The 15011-nt window shown below is 32.7% G+C and overlaps 2 protein-coding genes across 2 annotated transcripts; both read right to left on the bottom strand.

Moving 5' to 3' along the window:
* Positions 1 to 468: 468 nt before the first annotated feature.
* Positions 469 to 3303, bottom strand: LOC129300451 (agamous-like MADS-box protein AGL18). Its single transcript, XM_054939029.1, is given in 9 exon segments — positions 469 to 794; positions 906 to 1057; positions 1170 to 1211; positions 1382 to 1423; positions 1702 to 1736; positions 1739 to 1800; positions 1999 to 2060; positions 2218 to 2299; positions 3032 to 3303. Coding segments are annotated over 9 exon segments (762 nt in total). The 5' UTR covers positions 3214 to 3303; the 3' UTR covers positions 469 to 691.
* A 2649-nt stretch (positions 3304 to 5952) lies between these two features.
* On the bottom strand, positions 5953 to 8602 carry LOC129300452 (xylan glycosyltransferase MUCI21-like). The gene is made up of 3 exons (XM_054939030.1): positions 8043 to 8602; positions 7886 to 7963; positions 5953 to 7673 (listed from the first exon to the last, which is right to left on the bottom strand). The coding sequence occupies exons 1-3, from the start codon at positions 8260 to 8262 to the stop codon at positions 6430 to 6432; spliced, it is 1542 nt and encodes a 513-aa protein (XP_054795005.1). The 5' UTR covers positions 8263 to 8602; the 3' UTR covers positions 5953 to 6429.
* Positions 8603 to 15011: the final 6409 nt, after the last annotated feature.

Genomic DNA, 15011 nt, shown 5'->3' with positions numbered 1-15011 from the left:
ATATATAAAAATATAAATCACTTTATAAAATGGTAGAAACTTCAAATTTTCAAATGAGATGAGACCAGGAAGTAATTAACCAATTTATAACGTCATGGCGTTAATTGGTTCGACTGATTATTTTTAATTAAATGGTACCCACGTGGTTGATTACCTCGGTGATAATCACAATCTCTTGGAGTTGAAGTCTAAGTTGATGACTTCTAATACTAATTTTTCTTAATTAATCAATTCTAATAATCTACTATCTCAAATTGATCAAGTCAGAATAATCTTCTTAATTTTGTCATAGTTACAGTAAATACTATATATCTCTTCATCAAAACTCAAAAGATTAAGTATTAGTATAAAATATTTAATGCATTCTAAAATATAAGATAACTTTTGTAACATACATACATACACATATATATATTGTGAAAATTGAGGTATTTACATACCCCAGTATTTTATTTTTTTAAAGGTGCATGGTAGCGTCGTACTCTTATAAAATAATAGAGCATGATTGGAATTTTTTAGTTTGGCAACTGAAAACGATGGACCATGCAGGTCAACATGTAATCATCTAGGTAAAATATATACAGGTTTACCTTATAACTAATTAGCCCTTTTACTATAACCTTCTCTAAAGGTGACTATAACATAAAATACTTAAAAAAGAGGAAAATAGAATAAAAAAGAAGAGGAAGAACTAGGGAATGTTTTCCGACGCAGAGGCCAGTTGACTCCGTAGAGAGTCGCTGCCGGGTTCAACTTTCAGTGCTTTCCTCTTCCGACCAAATTCTGTTGACAACCTAAAAGACACCACACAACCATGACTTCGTTTCTGAATATTACGTTAGCCAATTTTGATTTCGATGATATTAAGATAAAAGAAAAATTCCAAAGAAAACTGAGAGACGTACCCTAACTGCAAGCAAGTGTCAGAGTGGTCTTCTCTTTCATGGGAGGCACAGTGGAAAATGGGGTTGGAACAGTTGTTGATGGAGAACCTGCTATCAAAGGCATTCACATATACAAAGTGTGTTGTGTTTGATTTATTCTGCATCTCCTCAATCTGTTTCCCAGACATCAACGTCGTTATTAAATATAATTGGCCCTAGTTTAGTGAGTTGATAACAAAACGCACATATATATCTACACTTTATCAAGTCCGATTTGATTCTCACTTGTTTGCGCAGAGCTTCGTTCTCCAGCGTGGCTTGTTGCTCCTGCATATCATTTTTTTTTTGTGAAATTAAAAAAAGAAACAAAAGGTGAACAAAACTGTACCACAGCAAATGTGAATTATAAGCTGTCATGCCAAAATTATCTGTAAATTCTTGATTTTCTCTTAAAACTATCAAAACGAGATTAAAAAATTGACAGTGCTGGCACGTACCTGTAATCTGGACCTCCGAAGCTGATCTAGAAGTACTTGTTCCTGCAATAGTTTTTGTATACAATTAATGGTTTAGGATTTTTATAGCACATTCATGCACCAGCCTTATTGTTACAATATTTTTTAAAAAAAAAATCATCATACTAAGCTGTAAAAGTTTGAGAAAATTAATTTTCCACAAAGAAACAGGTGCCGACTTGCTTTTTTCTCCCATCAATATTGAAAAGAACGCGAGAATTATATCATATCACACTTGATCTCATTAACTGAATCAGTCATCATACTGATATTGAAGGCTATTGAATCTTTGTCATCTTTACCTTCTTTTCTTTAACAGATAGTATCCCTTCACTCATTGATTTTCCAGGTTCTGCAGCTCTTTGAATTTCAACCCATCAAGCTCCTTCCCCATCATTCTTCTGCAAAATTTGAAAAATAACATCATTAAAATAACCTGAACCAATCTTTCACAAGAAAGAAGAACCAAAATAGCTCCCTTTTTCTTAACCACAAAAACAAAACAATCTACTGGAACTTGTTTCAGTCATTTAACACTGTTCCTTACCTAGAGATAAAAGGGGGGGATGTAAACAAGCTCAGAAGTCAGAATAACTTACAAGTATGCTAAACGAAGCTTTCTAATTTCATCCTTGAGAAGGTTTGTATCAGGCTCAGTCTCCTGCTTTGATTGAAGAGGTGAGAACTAGACAAAACTAAATAGCACTTCGGTAATTAGCCAGAAAAGAAAAGTAGAGAGGGAAACGAAATATATTACAGAGAATGATCACTCAAGATTAAAGCAACTAGAGGAAAGTGTGGGTGTGAGAGTCACATACCTCAGTTGGGGGCACATCACAGGGTTGCTCTGTATAATCCAATTCTACGCCTTTGGTATATCTTGAAAGGGTGTGCTCCATGCTTCACAAATGAAATGAACTTTTTGATGATCATAAGAATAAAGAGCCACCTTTTTCCCATAGAAAATGCCAAGCAACAAAATGATGGGTCAGAGTGCTCCAAACAAACACACACACACACACACACAAGAGTTTAGTTCATGGCTAGCTTGGAGAGCAACGCAACAGAATTCTGTATATTGAAGTGAAATTCTTCAACACAAAAGATGCACACTTCACTTTCAATAATAGGTGTTGCATACCAAATGATTCCATGCCAGCTCTAGTATGCTATGTCCTCTATAAGTTTTTCTGTTAATCTCACTGATGACATTGAGTCCCCTAAAAGGAGACTGTCAAGGGCAAATATGATACTTGGCTCTTGATAGACAACAAATCAAGAGCCATCTTCTTTTCACCAATCGAACAGTACTTAAAAGCAATTGGGTTCAAATTTTTTTTAATGGAAACACAAATTATTGAAACTAGTTCAGTACATGCCTAGAATTTTCCAGTTTCTTCCAGAAAAAGTTTCTCAATAACAGAATTCCGATTCCAATATAGTATAAATAAGAACGCCATCTCTGCATGTTTTCAAGTTCAAGGAAACAGAAGAATGAACATCAAAAGCAAATCAACAAAATCAAAAGTTAAAACCCCAAAAAATCCATCAAAGTATAAACATCAAACTTCTAAAAAACCTCGTGCTCTGGAAAAGTCAAAACCCCAAAAAGCAATGTACGTGTTTATGCACCTTGTGTTAGAAAACTCATAAAGCTTGCCGGTGCTAGAGAAAATGATGACAGCAACCTCTGCATCACACAGAACAGACAACTCCTTGGCCTTCTTAAGCAACCCATTGCGTCGCTTGGAGAAGGTGACCTGCCTGTTATTTAAATTCTCTATCTTCTTAATTTCAATTTTCCCTCTCCCCATTTCCCCTGAAACTTTCTTCAGACCACTACCGCCGCCGCCAATGAGATGGGAACGAGAGAGAGACAACCAAGCCACCCTTGAACCCCCTTTTCTATATATAATATAAAGACGCAGAGGCGCAGCAGAGAAAAGTGTGATTGTTGTGTAAGGTGGGAATGGGGTTGGGATTTCTTCTTGTGCAGAAAGAAAGGCCAAGGAAGGAAAAAAGTGAGCGAAATTAGGAATATAGAGAGAAAGGTGACAGGTGAAATACTATATGTGGGCACTAAATCCTATTATGGAATTCTATTTTGCTTGAGGGACTGGCCATTTACCTCTTTGGGAATGTTCTGTTTCCCCAGTCCAGTGTTTGGCTGCAACTAGCAAATTCCTTTTCTTTTCTAATCAAAGCACATTCCTATATTCTCATCTCCTTTTCTTATTATCAATGTTTCCATAATGGTGGAGCATATTTTAACACAGTTCTAGGCATTGCCTTCTTTGAATTCACCACCGAGTTGATGTACGTTTGACTACGTACAGCTTCACGGAGGACATTTGGAGGTTGTGAACCATTGAAGAGACGTACATGATTAGAATATGTTGTTGAAATAGCTAGTCTTTGAGAAATCATACAGGGAAATGGTTAGATATACTTTATGTGTGGACATGAGATTGTATATTTTGGCAAGCACAGTATTAGCATGTTGATCACGCAAAAATATCTTTGAAGTAAGTCCATGTGCAGAGGACTTGGAATTTGAGAGCCCAACTTTATTCATCACAAAACCCGCATGTTTCTTTTTTCTTTTTCCCTTTCTTTTTTTTTTTTTCCAGGAGAATAATTCATAAAGCTATTCGTGTTTTTCTTCTTTATTGATAAATGAAGATTATCTTGCACGACAATGGAGACTAATTTTTCTCAAGCACAGAACGTAAAATGCATACTCCTTTAAACTAAACTTACTTAATATATACAAAGAGTGGTAATTGAATGTTTAATCCACTTGATTGGACAAGAGCCGTTATCTTTTACATTAACATTTGTTATCCTTTATCGTGTTTATTACTCCTTCTATTAAAAAAATTAAATCTCATTCTCAATAAATTAATTAATTATCTTTAAACCAACATCATTGTCTCATACCTTATTTAATATGACGCTTCACTTGAAAATAAATATAGAATGATTTATTTATTGAGAATAATTTTAGAAAAAAACATATTAATTACACTTTGAAAATAATAACATTTTTAAACGTACAATACAGCCTCTCAAAGAATATTTTACATTTTGTAGCAAAGATAGTATTTTGATCATAGTCATAATTACTTACAGACATACAGAAGCTAATGGATTTTATTCACAATTTCGTTCATTCTTAAGACTTGATTTTATTACAATTTAAATTGGATTTAGGGCCCTTGTATCTTTTCGGATGAATCTATAGATTTTGATATTATTTTAAAATTAAAGTTCCATTAAAAATATTTTAAATTGTGTTTCAGTTGACTCCACATAATGAGGTAAGGTTTGCCATCATTAAATGAATGATTGTGTAAAATAAAAAAAAACCTGCTTAAGACGTACTTATCCCTAATAAAAGATGAATTGATTTCACCTCACACAACACAAGCTCATCATCAGATGTGAGGGTTCACTGATCTCATTTTTCGCCTATCCAAATCTCGTTAGTGAAGGAAGTCAAGACGAAAATAGAGGGGACTGGAAAAGTAACATACTTCATTGATTTGAATAGTGTAATATATATGTATATATCAACCTAATAATACCTAAGGAATATAAATATAAATATTCTTTAAATCTAAACGAAATAAATCATAATCGATAATAAACTTAAAGAAAATAAATGTTCATAAATAATATATCCTAACAATTAAAAAAATCCGGGCCTCTTTTTTATGTTATTTTTGCTAAAAGAAGTCCCTGGCATTAACGGTTCCTTGTGTCGTCAATTAAACAAAACCCGCTGGATCAGTCAATGAGATGGCAAGACGAACGGTTTCAACGTTCTGATTCCGACGATGTGATCCATAAAGTTAGTTTGCCATTTTTTATTTTGGACCTGCCCCACACAACAAGTAGGCTATGATTGGGCCGATAGCTAGGCCCTGAAATCCCTGCTTTGCTTAAACCCTTAATGTTATCTTATTCCATCTCTGAGCGCATAGCAATTAGTAGTTAAACTTCAATTAAACCACATGAAACTTATAAAATAATTCGGTGCATGGATTTCTATTAATTTTATATTTTATAATTTAAAATCAAATATTTCATCAAGAAAGATATAAAAAGCAAGCTATTTTCTCCACTCTATTCTTCTTTGGAAAGAAATTATGGAGGTGCAATTTTTTTTTATCACTTGCAACTAATATGAGTTAAATTACCGAATATTAGTATTTTTACCATTTATAGGTGCAAGCAAACCAATCATCTTAACACACCCACCCGCACACACATGGTAAACTGGAAAGTAATTTGTGGAATCACATGACCAGGGAAATGGTCCCCATTGATCAAATCTGCCCAACACAGAACTTGCCATACTCCAACAAAATAACACATCCCTCCCTTGAAGTCCCATTACATCTACTGCCATATCTCACGTGGCCTGTGTGGCCCCACATCTTTAAAATTAATATTGTTAATTTTTTTAAGAAAAAAATACACACCTTTATATATATATATATATATATATATCTCTCTCTCTCTCTCTCTCTCTCTCCCCACGACCTTGCCCTGAGTCACTGCTTTAATCTCACTTGCCTTCAACATGAGTCAGATTTTTAAGCGTAACTTTAACACTATTTTTGGGTGCCCTTTGATTCCGGTAAAACGAAAACACAGTCAAACAATTTGTCTCTTCCAGGAAACCAAATGCTATTGGCTAGTCAAATGACCTGCCTTTGAAATTCTGGCACTGGGTCGTACTCGACAGGCACATATACCCCAACTGATGACGGATGCATTGAATTTGATGAGTTCAGAGTTATACAAGCTTTTTCTCACCGCTGAAAGAAAAAGAAAATATAGAGATGCAGTTCCAAATTCCAAATCCTATTGGTATAGTATTTATTATGAACTGTTTAACTTTCCACAAAAGATACCTGATTTTTCACAGTGTACACATTTACAAAAGACTAGAGAGAATTCCGTGGCTCGCAATGCACGAGAATGCAAGACTTGGAAATAACGTGAACGGTAAATACTATACTTTACTGTTGAATCTGCAGATTTAATCTTGAGACAGTGTAATCATAAGCGCGCTGCAGCGTTTTCTGGAATCTCGTGAGATCTAACGTGACGTTCTGGTGGTCTAGATAGATCTTCTTCGTGAATTCCCACCCTCTCTTGGTAATGCCTCTGGGGTCTCTGAGAACAGGATCATTCTCATGGTACCTGTGATACAGAGAGCTCTCTTTGGGATGAATTTCATACCCTACGTACTTCAATCCTAATTTTCTCGCAGGTTCCCCATAATAAGTTTCTGATGCCCATGTGGTGCCCAGAGGGACCACTTGAATAAACACAGAGCCAGGTCTCAAGAACAGAAAATGAGTCATTGCGGCTCCATGAACACCGACCATTACATCACTCTCATTCATTGCCTTGTAAATCTTTGCCAGTTCGGTTGTTTTATCAGGATTCACTACTTTCACCTCAAACCCAGTTTCCTCCGCCATTTTCACCATCAAATCCTCATTCGTTATTGCTCTTGACCCACTTCTTGAGATGACAACCAATCTGGGTTTGTTCCACTGATTTTCTTGCACTCTTTCCCTCATTGGGGCTTCAGCTTCCCTTTCCTCGTCCTGAATCAAGCTTTTGATTCGAGGCCAGTAGGCGCGATCCAGAAGGTTTCGAAAATCGACAACGCTCTTGTTACCCTCCATGAATGCAGGGTTTACAGTCAACTCGTCGTGGATTCTCAGACCGACAATGGCTTCTGGGAAGCAGTGGGTCCGGTTGTCTTTGTTGAAATCGATGGCCGGAAAATCTGAGAGTTGAGAGAGAATATCTTTGTACTTCAACATCCACCAATTATGGTATTCAAGAATCACAAACACGACCTTTTTCTGCAAATGCTGGGAAGTAATGTACAGAGGTATGATTCCATCGTTGAATTCATGATAGACATTGCCTGTATAACCCCCGTTGGAGAAGAACACTGCCGGAACATCATGCTGAACGTCACAACGATGATCTGTTCCCGAATCTGCTGCCTTTGATATTAGGTGTAATTCATTGATGAGATTCATGATGCTTGTTTCCCATTTTCGAGTATAGGGCCTGATCTTTTCGTGCTGGAATTCACGAACGTCACCTTTGTCGCCTTCAAAAGTCTTCCTTCCCGAGTGGAAAAGGAACACCGAAGAGGAAGAAGAGCGTGTTCTTATATCTCCTTTCATTATACAGATATCAGAACGATAACCGCTTCTATCACAACATATAGTTCCTCCTGCACGATCAAGTTATTGGGGAAAATAGGTGGGTGACTCGGTTTACGATCAGGGACAAGACATACAAATCATATTATTTTCTTAGCTTAATTTGGCTTATACAATATGGCGGACCATCTAATATGGATATCAATATAAATTCCCAGTTTAACAATTAACATCAAAGAGTCAACCATTAACTAGCGAGAAGGAAGAGAATGAGAAGAATTACCATTTGAAACTGAAGAGCACGAAGAAGCATTTGCATCAAACCCCATGATGGAGCTATCAAGTTGGGTTACAGGGGAATCTGCAAATAAGAGAACAGGATCAACAGAGATGAAGAATGGACACGAAAAAAGTTGCAAAGTCGACAGGGAGAGACTTACAAAGGAGAGAGAAAGTGAAAGAAGAGCCAAAGAAAAGAGTAGCTAGCACGAAGCAGAAGCAGAGAAGAGCGAGAAACAAGAAAGGCAAGGGGTTGGGCCTGGTTCTCTTGCAGTAGGCAGAGGTAGAGAAATCCAAATTGAGGCTCTGCGACTGAAAGAAGACATGTTGAGGGAAATCCTCATCCTTCTTCAGTGAAAGGTACCGATGATATTGGACCATTGGGTGTTGAAGTGGCGACGCAACGAGTGAGAGAGGGAGAGGGGGGGAGGGAGGGAGAGGGAGCGCGAAATAGGAAAAGGGACACCAAAGAAGGCGTTAAGCAAGGCGTCAGTGGCTCTCGAAAGTTAATGGGGGTAGTGGTTCAAGGGGCAAGGGGGCTCTCCTTTTGAGAGAAATGAGGAGAATATAAATGAAATAGTAAAGAGGAAGTAAAGATGTGGGGAGCTTTTGAAGGAAGGAAGGAAGGAATAGGGGAAGGAGGCAGTCTGAGGGAGGGTAGAGGCAAAAGACGAGGGCTCTGTTTTCAACCTTGTGAGAAGGGGATACAGTCCAAAGCGTCTCTCCCATCGCATGTAAAAGACGGTACCTCCAAAATATATATTTATATATATATATATATATATATATCAGAGAGAGAGGGGGGGACGGTTCTCCCTAATGCAGCGTTTGGATTTCTTTCCGGGGACGGGTTGGCCGCCGCCTCTCCTTTCAACAATCGCTGGATTATGGATCTTTACGCGCCCTTGGAGCGTGCATTACTGTTTCCTGCGCTTCAATGTTGTTCCTCGTGAGACGTGACATATAATCCCGACTTACCAGGACAGAGATAAAACAAATAAAACATTCAGAAGTCGTTTGGTTCCTCAAAATAATTATAATAATATAGATAAAAAATAAAAACACAAAATGAACTAGTTTACCTTTTCTCCTAGCAAACTACGCGTACGCTGAAATTCAATATTCATTATCATCTAATATAAATATAAGTATCATCATACAAAATTCATAAGTCGTGATTTTCATTTTCAAAAATTAAATTTTTTTTATAAATATGATTAACCTATTTCTTTTCATATTTTATTTTTTTATTTTTATTTCTTTAATCTATTCTATTCCGATTATTTTCAGTGATCAAACGGTGCCTTTTTTCCCCCCACGCAGTAGCCCTGCATTGTTTTGTTTATTTCTGTTTGGGAAACAAAAAATCAGAGAGAGAAGCCAATCTCTGTTGTTACTTGTTCCAAAACAACAATAGCACGTCAAACTTTTTTATATAGATTTGAATTTTTGAAGTTAATTGAGGTATTATTTAAAATTTTGCATAATTTATTTTTATTTCAATCTTTAATCTTGTTTATTGAGTAGTTTGATTTAACGGTGCAGACACTGACGAGGACAATGAGGACGTGGCATTCATAAAAAGAAAAAAAAATTTAACAAATTGATTGCCCTTAATGGGCTCGAGCTGAAAACCTTGTCCCTTTTTAAAAAGTGAAAACTTTGCCTTTAATGGTTTCAATATTCGAAACTCGTCCGCAAAGAAAGGAGGTGGCATTTATAATGAAGAACGACATTAAACTAGATAGTATTCCTTTCATTTTTATTTGTAAGGGAGAAACAAAATTTATATTATACTGTCTAAAAAAATTAATTAATTATATTAATTGTGTCTGAAAATAAAAAATTAAACTACAATATTTTTTATTACTTTATTAATCAAGCATTCATTAATTTTTTTTAATGAATGTAAGTGATAAAATTATGAGAGGCACTACTCTGGTTTTATTTACAGGGCAGAGGGAGAAGAAAAAATTTAATTCTATTTATAGAACACTTGCCAATTTTCAATGCTCTTCTTTACGTTTTTGCTCTTATTAAATGCTTTGAATAAAAATATTAATAATAAAATTTAATAATATTTATCAAGTGTAAAAGTGTAAATTAATTAAGTTTTAAAATAAAGTTAATAAGGTTTAAGGTTTTCTTTAATTCTAAAAATATATTAGAAATGACTTATGAATAGGATTAAATAAAATAATTTAAAAAATTTACAATAAATACCTATTGAAAATTGTGATTTTGCTAATATAAAAAAATAAATTAAAAATGACAGTTTTTCTTATAAGTAAAAATAAAGGGAGTAACATTTTCTATCTCAATAGTCTATCTAGTAGTTTAATTGTTTTGTTGTTGCCGTGAAAGTTCTTTGATTCTTCCATTTATTGCTAGCTTGAATTTCAATTATACTGATAGTTTTAGTATTCAATTTAAGTTTTAAATTTTGGAGAAAATTAATTTTTTAATATTTAAAGTTTTATTTGGTCATAGCCCAATCCCTCAACTCATTATAGTTCAATTTTATAATTTTAAATTAGTTGTAATTTAATTTAAAATTTTAACTTGTTGCAACTCAATTTTTATAATTTAGTAATTTTAAATATTGATCCCTAAATATTTAAAAAAATTAGCAATTTAAAATACTAGTAATAAACTTTAAAATAATTTTAATATTTATAATTTTTTAAAATATAGGTATCAATATTTTAAATGTTTAAAACTATAGCAGCTGAATTGTATCAACTCAAAATTCAAAAATTAAGTTATAATTAAATTTAAATTACAAGGGCCAAGTTAAGATGAGTTGAAATTTAAAGAATAAGTTACAATAAAATTAAAATTATAAAAATTAAATGATTAATTTTTTGTTAAACCTTTTATCATTGTGATGTGTACTTTGCATTTTTCTTCTCTCCCACCTTCAATCTTGTGCCCTACTCATTTTCCACTACTATTAATCTGAATTTATTAATTAAATTAGTCAAATCTTGCGCCCGGAAATATAAACAACCCAACCATTAGAAATCACTCATTCGCTTGTGCATAACTGTATAAAGGAAGAGGCCCAAAAACTAAAAAAATGTAATAGGACATCCCAATAGCTACGACGAAGCGCGGGAGGCGTGGAAAGATGATGGAGGCTGGCTGCCCCTTCGTCTGCAAGCAGCCAAGTTCCTAATTAAATAATTATTTATTTGATTTTTTTATCCGTAATTATTTATTTGATTTGAATAAATATATCAATGGCAAAATTATATTTAATCCAGAATCGGATATGGAGTCACGTCCCAGCTCTGGCCGCATAAGATAAGATTCTTAGTTTGTTAGCCATAAATAAAAATAAAATAAAATATTTGCCCGTTCGGTTTCTTTTTATAAAAGAATTTTGGGAGTCCATTTTTGTTTCTATTTATAAGAAACGGACTGTCTTTGACTAAAACATTTGTTAAAAAAATTTCTTGCAATCCCTCATGTAATCCCCCGTTAAATATAATTGTCCACCAAAACAAACACTGCTAACTATATTTTTGTATTCTTTTTTAAATAAGTTTCCTTTTTATTTATAACGAGAGAGGCCACAATAAGCGTATACATATAGTATATGATTATTTATTTATGGAATTTGGAGTTGTTCCGATCATAATTATCCAAATTATATAAATTAGGAATGCTTTCTCCTCACCGTGTGATCAGATGACAGAATATTGCCTGCCACATAGTTAATTCTGATTAAATAGAGTTTTAAAATATATTAAATAAGAATAGAGTATGGAAAATTATATATTCCCTCCATTAAAAATGTAAGATATTTTTAACTGAAATTCACTCCCTAATAAATTAATTACCTACCTTTAAACTAAAACTATCTTTTTATATTTACCCATATTAAACACCGTATAATAAATATAAAGTCATTATCAATATGAGCATTTAAAAAAAATAATAATTATATTTTAAAAAATTAAAAATCTTATATTTTTTAATATTTAATTTTTTAAAAAATATTTTATATTTTTCATCAGAGAAAATATATAGATATATAAAAGAATAGAGTATCGAAAATACCGATGAAAATCATGAACAGGAAAATGAAGGTGCTTTTTGTGGGGAAAATGGATATATCTATATATATATATATATATATATATATAGAGTCCAGAGAGAAGCAAATGACGCGCTAATTGAGGCATGGATACCTGCTTCAGCGACATCACTTTCATCTTCTCTCTTTGCATGCGATCCACGTGGTATTATTATTTTTATTTAGTAATTGATATTAACCACTGTATTTAGAAAAAAACTCATAATTAGAATGATTTTATAAGTAATCAGTAATTATTTAGCCCGAAATAGAAGGCTTGCTGTTATGAGATGATTTTATGTGGTCCAGGCTCTTCCATCATCCTTGATTTTATAATATAAGAATTTTGTTGATAGATAATTTATAAACACATTTATAAATTCTCTTTGAATTTTGAAGTGTGTATTGAGTTCCTAGAACCCAATCCATATACCCCCTCTGGATTAAAACATATGATACTGATAATTAATTTACAATGCTAAAAAAATATTAGGTGAAATTTTAATTTATTAAAAAAATTATATGTTTTTAATTATACCCTCATTAAATGTTTTTATATAAGTGTTTTAATAATGATAATTAAAATTTCAATGCATTATTTTTCAAAATAATAATAAACAAATTAGTAGTATAGTTAAAAAATAATTATAAAAATTATTAAATATTTTATATTTTAAATCAAACAAAGTTTTTAAAATGTGTTTTATATTATGATCAAAAGGAGCAATCATTCTTATTATCAAGAAGGAAGAGAAGAGAAAATCATGTGTGCATGGGAATATACCCAGATAATTCTTCAAAAATATTTTATCATCGACAGTGTCTTGGATGATTTTAGGGAGGGAGAATTCCATTAAATGATTGAGGATGCGACATTATTGCAAATGAAGCCCGAGATAAATTTGAAATTTGACCACAAAAATTTGGACATAAACTGAAATTAAAATATCAGATAAAATGACTGCAATAATCTTCTTAACTTTACACGTTAATTGTTAAAATCTTCATTTTACTTGTTGATTCGTTAATAATATCTAATAACTTGTTAACTCAATTATCATACTTGTTTAACATGTAATGTTAATTGTCAATTCGTCATAATTCTTATTAAAATATTTACTTTACATGTTAATTTTTTTGCATTACTTGATAACTTCTTAACCTAATTATCATACTTGTTAAATGGATAGTATTACTTGTTAATTTTTTATAATTGTTAAAATATTTATCTTACATGCTAAGAAGGTTATTTTAATCACCCCATCTTGCATTTTAATTTCAGTTTAGGTTTAAATTGTTGCAGTGAAATTTCAAATTTATTTGAGCCTCATTTTTAATAATATCCTATCCATGGTCCTAATTCTCCCATAATTTTAACTTCCAGCTTTCACTATTAAGACGTCTAATATTATAGATCAAACAATTTTTTTTTTTTTGTCGAAAGATCAAACATATTGAAAACGAAACAAATGATGAAAAGACAATAAACAGTAATAAAGTAATTGAAATTAAATCGCCCCCCGAAAAAGGCTAGTGCATTAATTAAGGAGCCTGACTTTCGGGGGAATTTGAAGGAGAGACGGCGAAGCGAGAAGCAGACGAGGCGCTAATCAAGGTATTGTCCTCACGTTTACGGAGACTGATACTTTCTTCTGCTTTTGTCGACTTGTACTCATTCAGGAGGACGTAACATTGTAAATTTGTAACAGCCTCTCTCTCTCTCTCTCTCTCTCTCTCAATAATCGCAAATAAAAACCTCCAAAAGTGTGTTTAGATTTGAATGGGCAATAATTATAAAAAGAAGAAAGAAGTAAAGATTAATCATTTGCTTATTCAACTTTCAACTAAGTTATGATTTAATCTTTCAAGTTTGACCGTCGCAGCTCAGGATTGTAAATTTATTTCGTCTAATAATTTTATCCCTGCCGTCAATGAATGAAGGTGAGTGGTGCTTGTGTGTCACAAACTCTGTCAACGTTGCTTACATGGCTTCCAGATCAGCACACATCAGATTTGAAAAATAAAATAACAAAAATAAAAAAACTCTGGAAAGTTGAAACAAAAATATGCAGATAAACGTGTCTGAAAAAGAAATCAAACAAGAAGAAAGAAAGGCAGAACAGAAGCATAGCTGCAGAGCAAAGCGATAATAGCATGATGGAAACCAAGAAAAAAGCACGGAATAGAAGCACAGTCTTGTGCGCGCGCGCGCGCAAATTGATGAGATTCATGGCATTTTCAATAGATCTTTCAGTAAATTATTATTAAATTTTAAATGAATGCTTATTAATAAAAGACTAACCTGAATTAATAAATATTCATTTTAATTTTAACAACGAGTAATTTTTAATTGATATAAAGTTTTTTCAGTAATTCTTGATTGATATTTTTCTTTATTTATTTGTTCCGCCTCTTTCTGTTTCTATTTTCCAGACTTTTTAATTTTTGTTATTTTATTTTTTCAAAATTTACCTATATACCATAAAATCATAGATACCATATGAGCAACATTTGGCAGAGTTTGTGATGCATTAGCACCACCCACCTTCGTTTAGTGATGATGGGGAGGAAATAAACTTTAGAGATTGAGTTACGACAAATTAAATTTAAAAGACTGTATTATAATTAAGTTGAAAGTTAGAAGATTAAATAATTAATCCTCCCATGAATTTATTGACAAAACATGGTGATGTTTGACTAATATTCTCTAAAATTAATTTTAATAATTAAAATTGTATGGATAATTTTTCAAAATTAATTATAGAGACAGGGAAATAAAAAATGTTTGAATGCTAAGAATTGATTCTAAAATAAAGAAAAAAAATAATTTATATCAAATGAGTTCTAAAAAGCAAATGGAGTTTAGAAAAATTAAAAATGTTTGGATAGGATTTTCTAAAAGCATGATCTTTGGACTTAGAATTGATTATATTATTCTACACATGTATCAAAAGAGGCCCACAAAAAATCACAAATAATCAATTAGGACCATGAAATCGTGAGAATACATTTTAGAGCCATGGTTTTTTTTTTTAACTTTTAAAAATAC

The sequence above is a fragment of the Prosopis cineraria genome, unplaced genomic scaffold (genome assembly GCF_029017545.1).
Source record: "Prosopis cineraria cultivar Desert tree isolate PC_DT_omini unplaced genomic scaffold, ASM2901754v1 PC1597, whole genome shotgun sequence".
NCBI classification, from domain to species: Eukaryota; Viridiplantae; Streptophyta; class Magnoliopsida; order Fabales; family Fabaceae; genus Prosopis; species Prosopis cineraria.
Note: the sequence above shows the minus strand (reverse complement) of the source record. Positions and strands in the feature narration are given on the sequence as shown.